Source organism: Electrona antarctica, assembly GCF_951216825.1.
Source record: "Electrona antarctica genome assembly, chromosome: 13".
In the NCBI taxonomy this organism is placed as follows: Eukaryota; Metazoa; Chordata; class Actinopteri; order Myctophiformes; family Myctophidae; genus Electrona; species Electrona antarctica.
Genome location: NC_136794.1, coordinates 11,440,004 through 11,453,258, shown reverse-complemented (window position 1 = coordinate 11,453,258; position 13,255 = coordinate 11,440,004). Strand labels below are relative to the sequence as shown.

General features: G+C 44.5%; 1 protein-coding gene across 13 annotated transcripts in view; it reads left to right on the top strand.

The window, feature by feature from the left end:
• The window catches only part of caska (calcium/calmodulin-dependent serine protein kinase a), a 143,227-nt gene extending 130,224 nt beyond the window's left edge, over window positions 1-13,003 (top strand). For 3 of the 13 annotated variants that reach the window (XM_079518815.1, XM_079518825.1, XM_079518818.1), the window contains 7 exons: window positions 2,230-2,426; window positions 2,673-2,788; window positions 7,866-7,946; window positions 8,749-8,829; window positions 9,286-9,488; window positions 10,010-10,093; window positions 10,988-13,002. In XM_079518815.1, coding sequence (XP_079374941.1) covers window positions 2,230-2,426; window positions 2,673-2,788; window positions 7,866-7,946; window positions 8,749-8,829; window positions 9,286-9,488; window positions 10,010-10,093; window positions 10,988-11,164 — 939 coding nt within the window. In that variant the 3' untranslated portion in view covers window positions 11,165-13,002. Of the gene's footprint in view, window positions 1-1,588; window positions 1,631-2,229; window positions 2,427-2,672; window positions 2,789-7,865; window positions 7,947-8,748; window positions 8,830-9,285; window positions 9,489-10,009; window positions 10,094-10,987 lie in introns of all 13 variants that reach the window. The other 10 variants (XM_079518816.1, XM_079518821.1, XM_079518817.1 and 7 more) reach the window with 6 other exon arrangements.
• Window positions 13,004-13,255: the final 252 nt, after the last annotated feature.

The following is a 13,255-nucleotide window of genomic DNA, read 5'->3' as shown; positions in this document are numbered from 1 at the left end:
TACACAATGAAATGCTCTACAGCGGCCACAGAGAAAGATGGAGTCGAGACCTCTCGAGTTCGATAGAACTCAATTAAATTTGTGTTTGGCCCGGTGTTTTAGGAAATTAGTTTTTCATTGATTGATTTATTTTTTCTGAGAAGAAATGGTCTGACCTTAACACTACCCTGTACGCCGCGCCAAATGGAAACGTTTTAGAGATGCCTGAGCGCCATCTGTCTACGGTCAACCTTGATAAAGGAAGCCAGAGATCCAACAACCTCCGTCCCCCCCCCGATACTCCACCATAACCTGCAAAGCCCTCCCTTCGCTCCCCCCGCCTTCTTATCTGGCCAAGGGGCTTTGAGCAGCAGCTTATTTTAGTCGCAAACAACCACACCCTTTCCCCTTAAAGACAAAAACACAATCCGCTATTTAAAGCAGAAAGCACAAGTCACCGCAGTGGTCGCCATGTCTTAGTGCAGGGCACCTTCAGCGCATGGGACACTTTGAACATCCATGAACAACTCATGAAGGCCATTGGGCTCAATTGTTTTTTTAATATGGCTAAATTGTCACCATGACAAACCAGTCGGGACCAAAGTCCGTGACCACTGCAGTGTACTCGGGTGTCTTATCAGCTTTGACGGTGCAGTTCCCTTCCCTCACTGCTGCTGTCCGTATGGTACTAATGGCACAGGCATTATTGACATTTTGGAGAGCCTAGAAATTGCCCTTAGCTGCTGATCCTCAGCCAGAAACGTTATGAATTATTTTCCAGAGAAATGGTTAATGCGGTTTAAATGACTCTATAGATCAGGACTTATGGGCAACTTCTACCTCGGCGCAGTTCAAAATAGAACTCCTAACTCAACGCTGTACCCTAACTGTCTTCCCATTTCATCTCACCAGTAGACGCATACGCAGCAAAATCCAGAGTGTTCATTTAAGGGTCAGATTTTGTGTTAAATTGACACTCCGGCTTCTACTGTGTACTGTATATATATTCCTTGTTAGAACATCATCTGTACTAATTCCCAAAACAAGCCTAAAATGAAATCGGAGAGTTCTGTGTTGTTTTAGAAGCGAAACAAGGGATGTGACGGCAGAGGCTGAAAAAGTGCTGATGTTGTGTTAGCACTGGTACCAGATCCTACCAGTGGAGGGCACAAGGCTCTACAGGCAACCATGCACAGCAGCTTGGCAGACCTTCATTTGCAGTAGTTTTAATCATGCCTGTAATGTCTCAGTTACAGAAGAGCATGCCCATAATACTGTATGTTAGAGGTGTAATTGTCTAGTGTCCCCATAGTGTTGATATAGCTCTCCTACCTAGCTACAGTATGCCTCATACCGCCATGGTCCATCTCGCCACGCTCCCCCCGATACCCTCTCCAGCTCCCCGATACCCTCCCAGCTCCCCCGATTCCTCCCAGCTCCCACCAGCCTTAGATAACAACAGTATGCCTCATACCGCCATGGTCCATCTCGCTACGCTCCCCCGATACCCTCCCCAGCTCCCACCGGCCTTAGATAACAACATTATATGTTTTAGAGACAGTCAGTATCTTTTTGCTGCATGATGTGTGTGATGCTTTCACGTTCCTAGATCATACCAAGACCTCCAATCAAGGATAAAATGTCCATCAAGGTAAGAGACAGCCCCGCCCAGAGCAAAATAAAGACGTCGACCAAAGTGTCAACTGTAACGCCACCCCAAATAGTCGGTGTTACTGTAACGGCACTGACGGATGGATGTCCAATCAATGTTGTGTGCCCAAGCCGTTCTACGGCCATATCTCCCAGATCACATGCAGGGTAGAGGAAACCAGAAAGTGACAGTGGCCACGTTAAAGCAGGGGAAATGTACTGTATGTTGTTTTGAAGTCGCAGACGCACAAACAATGCCTGTGCCATAATTACCAGCGTGTTCAGAGGCTCATTAATAATAGCCCAGCTGTGTCTGAGAGCATCTCGTGGGACACCGTCTCTGCCTTGGAAACGGTTCTCTAACCTGGCAACCGTGCAACCCCCCCCCCCCTCCAAAGGCCCTCCATCCAAGGGTTCTGTTCGTACGTTAGTCATTGCGTCAGCTCTATAGCGCTCGCCATGCCCCACAGGACCTACACTATCCACCACATCCCATCTTGCTCTGTCTTTCTTGCTCTGCCCTTCCCTTTGTCGAAAACGACCCTTCCCGTACTCCCCTCTCCCTCCTGACCACTGTGGCCTTCTCCCTCCCGACCGCAGATTTACGTGAGGGCTCAGTTCGAGTACGATCCCTCCAGGGACGAGCTCATCCCTTGCAAGGAAGCCGGCATTCGCTTCCAGGTGGGTGACATCATTCAGATCATCTCCAAGGACGACCACAACTGGTGGCAGGGCAAGCTGGAGAACACCAAGAACGGCACGGCGGGCCTCATCCCCTCACCAGAGCTACAGGAGTGGCAAGTGAACGCACGCACGCACACACTGCCTCCCCTGATCACTTGACAATGAAAATGACAAAAAAGATTTAGGTCAATAACTCTCTGGAATGCTCTGCCCAAAAACATCTTGTCTACAATACATAACAAAATGACTTTCAAAAAGAACATCAAGAGATACCTTGCCAACTCGCCAAGTACATAACTGTGATTTGTGAATTTGTTCTTTTGATTTCATAATGTTGATTTTGTTCTTTGTTTTTCCAGGCGTGTGGCTTGTATAGCCATGGAGAAGACCAAACAGGAACAGCAGGCCAGCTGTACCTGGTTTGGCAAGAAGAAGAAGCAGTATAAAGACAAGTATCTGGCCAAGCACAACGCAGGTACACCACATGCACATACACACACATGCATGTATGCATGGGTAGCACAGTAAACAGGTACACCACATGCACATACACACACATGCATGTATGCATGGGTAGCACAGTAAACAGGTACACCACATGCACATACACACACATGCATGTATGCATGGGGTAGCCCAGTAAACCTGGCTTATGACCAGAAGCCTAATATCTCTCATAGCTAAAGGGAGGATTCACCTTTGGTTGAGCGGCAGATATTTGGTTTCCCAGACCTGGATTAAAATTCTGGTAGTTCCACATGCATGTAAAAACAGTTTGTTCCAAAATTTCAGTGATGTCTCATGGCATCCATGATTTGACGCAAACTTGTCTATGCATGCATGAAGGCATGCAGACAAGGGTGAGTACTGGCATTGTGTGTGTGTGTGCGTGCGACACCGTGCGTGCGTGCGTAACAGGACCTAATGCCATACAGCTAGCCCAATAGCAGTTCCACCTTCATGCCAGGAATAACTGACACACGTGTGCACAGGAGCACATGGAGAGTAGCAGGAATGTCATCCAGGGACAAAAGTAAATCTGGATGCTTAGGGCACATAGCACATGGGCTCTAATTCCTGACAGCGAGTCCCTGGTTCAATTCCTGCCTGGTCAGAAGGACCTCCCCTACTCTCTCTCTCTCTCTCTGTTTCAATAAAGGCTCAGAAAAGCCCCGGAAATGGCCCGGGCCGGCCTAGGGGTCCGGGCACCTAGCCTGGCAGCGTGTCGCGGGTTTGAGTCCCGATCCCGACGACCCTCGCTGCGTGTCTTCCCCCCCCATCTCTCTCCCCGTTTCCTGTCAACCTAATATATATCTATCAACTAAGGCAAAAATCCCCAAAAATACTTCTTTAAAAAAAAATTGAAAAAATGTACAAATACAAAAAATAACAGTAATATAGCAATACCGAATAATAATAATAAGATTGCCAAAATACTTTTATCTCAAGGTATACCCATCACTAAGTGAAACGTGAGGCTTGAAATAGAGGCCCAGCTTAAGTAATAGGTACCAGCTGCCAGCTGCGGACACGTTCTTTCTGTGACTGCAGTATCCATGTTTGGCCGTAGATGGCAGCACCTAGCACATCACCTCGTGAACACCAGTGCCATTCTGTGTGAGCAGGGGAGGCCAAAGCAAGGTGTCGAGAGACCGGGACAGTCACTGCTGGTCTGTGGCAGCAGCTCAAATGACCACAGGCGGTCAGGGAAAGATAATTAGGGGGGTGTAAGGTTTAAAAGAAGTTCAGGGGTGTGTGAGACGTAGGGTCGTTAGTAAGCAACAAGCAGGAGGAATGAGGTGAGAGGGACGGGTATGGTTTATGGCGAGGGCTTCCGAGTTTGGCTATACTCAGGCCTGTGCACTGGCTGGAACACTCCTGATCCAACCTCTAATATTTGTGAGATTGTGCATACAAGCACCCTTGTGTGTTTTTGTGTGTATTCGCGGGGAAAGTTTCTGGGCACACTACACTACAGCTTGTTGGCAGTACAGCCTGTCTGCATATCACTAGACTACCACACTCTTTAGGTTTCAGTGGCCTTCGCACTTGTTCTAAGATTAGCACCCTGAGTGACCAGCAGCCCAGGGGGCAAGGTTTCTTCACAGGACTGACCATAAAACACCCACTTAAAGCTGTCTTCGTGCCTCTGCACCTAACCTGCGTAGCATGGCGTTCACACTACAGGACCTTTACAGGCCCTTATTCAGCAGAAAGAGAGAAAGGGGGAAGGTTTGGTATCAATTGTTTTTTCCACTGGATTTCCTATATTATTTAATTGTATAAAGATGTTGTGCACATGTCCGCCACATGTGCACGTGCAGCTTTTTTTTTCCCCCTCCAAGGGATTATGGGAATTGAGTGTTGCACAACTGGATTGGGGGGTTTACGGTATTTTAAGACCTCTCCTGCTCCCAATCGATATGTGGGCGTTGAGGGATGGGGGGGTCGGGGGGATTGTGTGTCTGTGCATGCACGACGTGTGTGCATGTTGCCTAATATCAGGTTGGTATGCATGTCAACTCAGCAGGCCATAAAGAGCCTTCACATCTGCCAATGTCCATTTAAAGCTAATATACTTTACTATTTAGCATGTAATAATATAATGTGTATCTCTGCATCTAGCCATTGGTGATTAATAGTAGCACTGTAACTCTTACTCAATATCACATCTATGTCGAAGCTGTTGGGTGGAGGCCTTGTCCAGAACTGTAACTTTTCAGGAAATGATCAAATAAAATAAAAATAACCTTTTGTTCCAATGGATCCAAAGTAATTCTTATTTAGTCACAAGCTCTTGTTAATACTTGAATTAGTTTAATTGGCTGTTTTTGGTTGACAGACAGTCTTGTACAATGAAGTAAGACATTCATTTGAGAAAAACCATAAAACGTTGAAAATATGCATTATGGATATAGGTTTCTGCCCAACAGCAATGATATAATCTATTTTGCAGCATGTGTTTGTTCACTGTAGTTGATCTAGTTTCAAGACCTCATTTGATAAGAAACTGCATAGATAAACCGAACATTTTTGTGTCTCACTTCCTGTCCACATGGGGTGACACAGTCCGTGATGATCATTTCTGATACAGAGGTCCCATCCCACGTTCATATGCTCACAATCTATTAACGGAACAACGTGGTCTATTATTTAAGCAGGTTCACTCGTACACGCTCAGATCTCTCACCACTACAACAAATGCTAGTTTGTCCCACGACTAAACTCCCCAGCCTCCTAGTGCCTCTCCTCCTGTAATAGCATGCACTGTACGTACAGTAGGTCTTCACTATGTCAGCATGTCACGCCATGCGGGTTCATACAGTATGTGTGAATTATCACGTTCATCTTTTAGGTCGTGTCCATTGAGGGATTCGTGTGTATGATCATGTACATGTAATAACTGCGTTAGGCTCAGTCTTATAGGGGTTGTGAGCTCAGTGTCAAGTCTGTGTTATGCTTGCATAGGCGTGTTCTAGAGCCACACTATCACATAATATCACTGCAATATTCTTCTGTTTGTTTTGTTTAATTGCAATGAGTGTCCTGACTGAACCGTTGTGGAGTGTCGCATGGCCACTCAAACTAATGTATGTTTGCTGTGTGTGTGTGCAATTTATGTATGGTAATTCTGCTGTTGTAACTGGACCATGTTATGACCCCTCCCCCTGTCCATCTCTCTCGCTTTCCTATCAAACGGCCTCTCTGCATGTAAGTAACAAACTGTGATGGAGTCTAATGCTTTATTTGCTTCCTCCTACTTTATCTAAACACATATAACAGATAACACACAATTCACATCATGCATTGTCTCACACTTCTATTCTAGCCTATCACTCTCTTTCTCTTTCTATCTCATTCCATTTGGTTTAAAAACCCTCTAGTCTTATCAGCTTTCACTGCCACAGTTTCAGTTTTGTTCTGTTATTTACTCAGAATAACTAACTGAAACCATGTGTGTTTGTTCATAATAATTGTGTGTTGTCATCCTCCTAATGTCTAATTCTAATTTGTCTGGTCATTTGCGCTCAATAACTCCTCAAAATGGACAGTATTACAAACGGCAGTAACAATGACAACTCTTCAGTTGTGATATTAGTGCAATTAGTCAAATGGCAGCCATTTTTGTCTTGCCTCATAATCGCAAAATGTGCACGTGTCCTCCGAGTATGACATAAGAGTAAGATGGCTACTGTGGATGGTCAATGGCATTTGCTGATGTGCTCAATTTTAGTATATGAACTAAATACGGAGCACAAACTTTGTAAAAGCCCATTTACTGTATGCTTTAGCAACAGCCAGATGGTCAGTAATCATCAATCATCGATGATAGCGTCAACTGTTACACGAGAGAACACAGTGACTTGTGGGTATTGTATTTCACACGTCAGCCCCCTCCATCCAGCCAGACTCTGTGGTTCATATTACGGGGGCTGAGCACACATTGTACAGTGAACTGCACTGCAGACATCCAAGGGCCGAAGGGAGTGTAGTATTCTTGCTCCCTAAATTGACCTCTTGGCGTGCTTCCACCTGCGCTCCATGTGCACCAGCCACCATTCATTCTCTCCTCTCCCACCTTACTGAATGGAAAACTAAACGGATTCCACAAGCTTTCCCCAATATAACATTTATATTCAAATTCAATTAAATAAAACATTTTTATAGGATCTCTATAATGAATGAAACTTGCACTTTACACATATATATAGTATTTATACGTATTCTTTGCTGAAGGTTTGTATTTGTTTGAAGTATTTGTTGCAGCGGCTAGTAATGGAATTATAATTTTTATCAAATACCTCAAATACCTCCTGCACCTGAAAATGTATGTATTCATGCCATGGACTGAACCCTTGGTCCTTTGCTTGGTCTGATTATTGTGTCCCATATCAGCTCAGTCGAAGCAATTAAGTCTTCTGAACTGTACAGTGAGTTGCCACATTTCACTTTGTCACAGACATTACGGCCCTTTACCAACTGTCTGTATGTTTTAACGATAAACCTGACATCCATCAGTTCATCTAAGTCTACATGTGAGCTAGTCTCGCGTAACCAGACGATCGGAAATCGCTACTGATATGTCTGGGGAAATGTAAATGTAATAAAACAGCAGCGAGAATGGTTGCTTTCAAACCCAATGTCCACTGCTTTGAAAACGAATCGTATCACCGTCCAAATATGAGGGAACGCCATGAGGTCTTTGCATTAGTTCTGCAATGCAGTTTTGTTTTTCCCATTCAGCCCCTACGGTGAATTTGCTACACAGTACACAAGATTACATGTGACCCTACTTCCACAAAAGCCTATTGTCCCCCAAGTGTGTCTGACACTCCTCTAGTAGACCATGTAATACTTTGTCATACAACCTTTTCGTTCACCTAATCAGTTTTGTTTGGTGAGCGACATGGTCATACAACAACGTATAAATTAGTCTTTAGCGATGTGTAGAACCACCTCACAGTGCTGTTGTCTTAGCCGTCTCCCCAGGTTGACTCACTGTCTCTCTCTCTCTCTCTCTCTCTCTCTCCCCCTGGTCTCTCTCCCTACAGTGTTTGACCAACTAGACCTCGTCACATATGAGGAGGTGGTGAAGCTCCCTGCTTTCAAGAGGAAAACACTAGTCTTATTAGGTCAGTACAGGTGAAAGACTAATATCAACAACTAGTCTAAAACTGAAGGTCTCCTCATTCATTAAAAAGACTGTCAGAGATGAAAGCACGTTTTTGAGGGGCGCTAGCCCCTCCAATAAATGGCTTTCCGAAATTATGTAATTCGTGCCAGCCAACTATGGACTTTAATGTTCGTTTAGGGTTGTTAATAGTTATGATGTATGTTTTGCCAGCCAAGTCTATGGACTTTAATGTTTGTTCAGGGCAGTGATTGACATTGTAAGATCTCACAAGTGTGATTTTTAAAATTAGTCTAATGTGAGGTTGAAGTTGAATGGGCTTGCATGGGATGGGCGGAAATTAATATACATACATCTCTGGATATCAAAATGTTTTATCAAGCAACTTAAAAACTGCTCTAAATTGAAATGCCCCTTTAAGCGGTTAACAAGTGGTATGTATTTGCTCATAATAGCACTAGAACAAAGGCTATGAATACATAAAGGGATACTGCCTGAGGAAGAGCTTGAAATATGTTGCACTATAATATTGCAAGACGTTTTCATGTATATGGCCTTTACTTGCTTTGTTTGTTGTAGTGCTATTAGCAAATAAACAACACTTCTCACATTCTCTTGTATTATTCTACGGTATGTGGCATTTTGGTTGCCCTTCCTCCCCACTGTTTGTGGGATACAATGTCAATGGATACACATGGGAACTGGTAGTAGAATGAAGAGAATACACTACGGACAGTCTGACACACTGTCTGTCTGTCTGTCTGTCTGTCTGTCTGTCTGTCTGTCCTTCCTTCCTTCCTCAGGTGCCCATGGAGTGGGCAGGAGACACATCAAGAACACACTCATCACCAAACACCCTGACAGATTCGCCTACCCCATCCCTCGTAAGACACACTACTCACACATTAACACACTGAAGTCAAACTCAGTCACACCTATGAACGCACACAAACTGTACAAACATCACTCATATCTGTATGTATGACTGTGTGTGTGTGTACGCATACATGCATGGATATGGAGTAGTGCATGAATCATTTATTTAGTCAGTCGGTCTCTCCAGACAATGTAGAACTCCGCCTTCTGATACATCTGGTGACGTCCGATTTCAATGTACAGTAGGTGCTAAAACTCAGTGGAAATATATAGATAACTGTATTGCAGAACCAATGCAAATACTTTAGGTTGGTGCTTCATTTAGGGACTGGGTTCCAAAGCAGTGAGCATTGTTTGTTAATTGAGGTTTTCTCTGCATTAAATTTAAACTTCCCGTGCACGCACACACACACACACTACATACAAGTATCGCTCACCGTTCCTCCCACTCGTGTGTCTCTCAGACACGACTAGACCTCCCAAGAAGGACGAGGAGAACGGGAAGAACTACTACTTCGTGTCCCACGACCAGATGATGCAGGACATCAGCAACAACGAGTACCTGGAGTACGGCAGCCACGAGGACGCCATGTACGGCACGCGGCTGGAGACCATCCGCAAGATCCACGAACAGGGACTCATATCCATCCTGGATGTAGAACCTCAGGTGCGCGTGTGTGTGTGTGTGTGTGTGTGTGTGTGCGTGCGTGCGTGCGTGCGTGCGTGCGTGCGTGCGTGCGTGCGTGCGTGCGTGTGTGTGTGTACTGTAGATCAGTGGTTCCCAAAGTGGGGTCCGGGTACCCCCACGGGTCCTTGAGGCAGTTCCAGGGGGTCCCCAGCTAAATGATAGTTTAGAACCAGATGGGCCCTTATAGGTATGTAACTCTGAGACTGTACAAATGGAACCAAATTTTCAATTCCATTTTTACACTCACATTAAATGGGGGTCCGTAGACCAATGCATGTCAAACTGGGGGGGTCCTTGAAATTAAACGGGTTGAGAATCACTTCTAGAGACGTGGAAATGTTCTCTTATGGGGGTCCCTGGCATACTTTTTTCAAATGGGGGTCCGTGGGCTAATTAGTGTCAATTTGGGGGAACCACTGCTGTATTGTAATGGGGTGCCTTCGTGTCTTGTGTTGCTGTGTTTGCCACACTGACCTTGTCAATATGATCTCCATCATTAGGCACTGAAGGTGTTGCGGACGGCAGAGTTTGCCCCATACGTTGTGTTCATTGCCGCACCAACCATCACACCAGGCATCAATGAGGTATGATTATTATGGACACCACAAATACACACGCAATACGTTTCTCAATGGTACGTTTAGCAGCACCAGCAGATGCTTCTTATAGATTTGTGAATAATAAGCAGTCGCACATGCTGTGCACAATCTCTTTCCACTGTACTGCAAGCTCTTTGTTTATTACAATTTTAAAATATTCAAAGTAATTACGTGATGTCATCAAGCATGTGTGTGCCAGCAGAGCTTGCTCTCTCTCTCTTTATCTCTCTCTCTCTCTCTCTCTCTCTCTCTCTCTCTCTCTCTCTCTCTCTCTCTCTCTCTCTTATCCATCTCTGTGCTTGTTTACTTTGCATGCTGCATGTGTTTGTTTTTTCTGGCATTCCTCTCAGATGCCCAGGTGGTGTCGAAAGCTGCCAGTAAGTACGAAACAGAATAGACATAATTTCCATTGCTATCCATTGAATGCATGGTCTTAGTCGTTAGTTAGCGTTGTCTGCTCAGCTTTCCCAGTCGTGTTTCTTATTCACCTCCTTTGGCTGAGGAAGCGTTTCTATTTTAGTCTGAAGCCCCTCAGCCATGCACCACCCTCTCCTCTATCCCTCCAGCTCTCTATCCTTCCTCCAACAGGTTTTCCCAAACATTTCCATCCCAAGGACCCCCAAATAGCCACAGCCTCATTGTGCATTGTAAACTGGATTCAAATAAAACATAGCCGATCTATAACCTCGCATTGCCTTGCACCGCAATGTGCTTTTGTACTATTTTTTTTAAAAGGTTTGGACATTTTTGAAGAAATGTATGACAATGACGTAATTCTTAGATTGTCCTCTCCAATTGACCACCTGGCGCCCCCCAGTGGCCCCTACACTGAAAACCACCGCCTCCCAACCTTCTTTTCCTGTCTTCTCTTCCCCACAGGACGAGTCCCTCCAGCGACTGCAGAAGGAGTCTGAGATCCTCCAGAAGACCTACGCCCACTACTTTGACCAGACCATCATCAACAACGAGATCGACGAGACCATCAGGCACCTGGAGGAGGCCATCGATCTGGTGTGCACCACTGGCCAGTGGGTGCCCGTCTCCTGGGTCTACTGAGCTACAAACTCCCAGGCCTACTCCGCTTCAACTTCCACTCATCTGAGTTGTCAAGCTCCAACTTGCCCTCCTTCGAACTCCCCCCTTTCTCCATTTCCTACTCTCTCCATCCAGAGATGCGTAAAAGAAAATCAATAATAATAATAATAATACCGTGATTACTCTGATAAATGGAGAAGAGAAAAAAAAGCAGCTCAACCGATCAGAAACCTCTCTCTCACTCTGTCTCTCCACACTGCACTTGACCTTCAACAGCCAATCAAAACCTGCACAAAGAACTTGGAGCAGCCATGCCGAAATCTCCTCCGGGTGCTGCGCCAAACACCCGCAGCGGGCCAATCAAATCTCCTCTGGGTGCTGCGCCAAACACCCGCAGCGGGCCAATCAAGACTCTGCCCTTACAGACTACCTAGACGTAGTGTTATATAAAAACAAAAGTGAAACAAAACAATGAATATCGTCATGTTTGTGCTAGCTAGCAAGGCGACATTTTGGTAGTTGTTTTGTTTTAAAGAGACAGTACTGTGTCCTCCCTTGCGTGTCACCCGCCCCCCACACACACACACACACACATCGCAATGTAGTCCTGTTAGGTGTTGTAGTTCTTAAGCATCTGTAGCTCCCTAGAACAGCACTGTTGGTGGGTACTCTCTCTCTCTCTCTCTCTAGCCAGACTGAAGAAAAGCGCACAAACACTGCAGTGTCTCCCCCGGTCACCCTTATTATTTATTAATTCCTTCCCTTTTGGTAGCAGTCTTATCCGGATGAGCCTATCTTGTTATGCGTTAATTTAATATCTTTCTTATCCCTTTTAATGGTACAGTAACAGTCGCCACAGCCACACACACACACACACACACACACACACACACACACACACACACACGTTCTACCAGGTACTGTCTCTTCTAATTTCTTAAAACGTTTTAGAGGTTTGAATGAGGTCACCAATGTGCATGTGAACATTCGCAAGCTTCCATGCTGTCAGTCAGTGTTGCCCCGCCCTCTCCCTCTGTGAAACCTCCAGAAGAGAAACGAAAGAAGAAGAAGAAAATAAAAAACACATTCCACATGTTTGGAAGACTGAACTCGATTGAGGGAAGCACGGACGCTAACCAACAACAACTACTACTACTACTACAGCAGCAACAACACAGCCGGACATTGTCTTGACACCTCTATGCACATCCCTTTGCATTTTGGGCGACATTTGTAAACCACCAATTTATAAAGATCGACCATGTAGTGAGATGTGTTTGTAAAGAAAAAAGAAGAAGAACATTTCTCAAATTCTGAATTGTCATATTCAAAAAAAGATGAAGATAAGGGAGAAAGGGATTCCACCTTTTTCCTCATTTGCCATTTCAGAAAATGTTGTTGTCCGAGAGTATTAATGTTTTCAATTCTGTTTAAATCAATGAAAGGTAAAATGCTGATTTTTATTCTGCAACTGTGTATCTGTTTGGAAAGGGGGTGTGCACACTACATTTTGCAAAGTGATAACTTTGCAAATGAAGAGACAGTTTGTGCATCTGAATAACCGTGTATATGAATCTGACAGACTGACAGACTCCCCTTGTGTAAATGACTCTGCAATGATAAAAGTTATTCAGTATGAACAATTTTTTAAAATATATTTACTTTTATGTGTTGGAAAATTAAACGGGTTGAGGCTCCTTTCTTCCCCCTCTGCACACACACACACACACACACACACACACACACACTGGTGTTCATAAACAGCACTTCACAAAGAGTAAATGCTGTACATCTTTTAACCACTTAATATTGAATATTTTGTTAACAATTGCTTTTATCTATACAAATAACATAATGTTACTGTCCGGAAGAAACCACCTAACTCCATATTTTTAGGTTATTGATATAGACATATATATTTTTCCCCCCATTAATTAATGCTATTGAACAACCTTTACGTCTGTGTTGGTTAAAAAATGAAAATTTGGAACGAATGGAAAGTGTTTCGGCGAAAACCTCCTAATTCCACTTGAGCTGGATGTTTTTTTTTCATTTCCTGAAAAATGAACATTTTGGAGTTAGGTGGTTTCTAACAGGCAGCAGGTTTGTCTG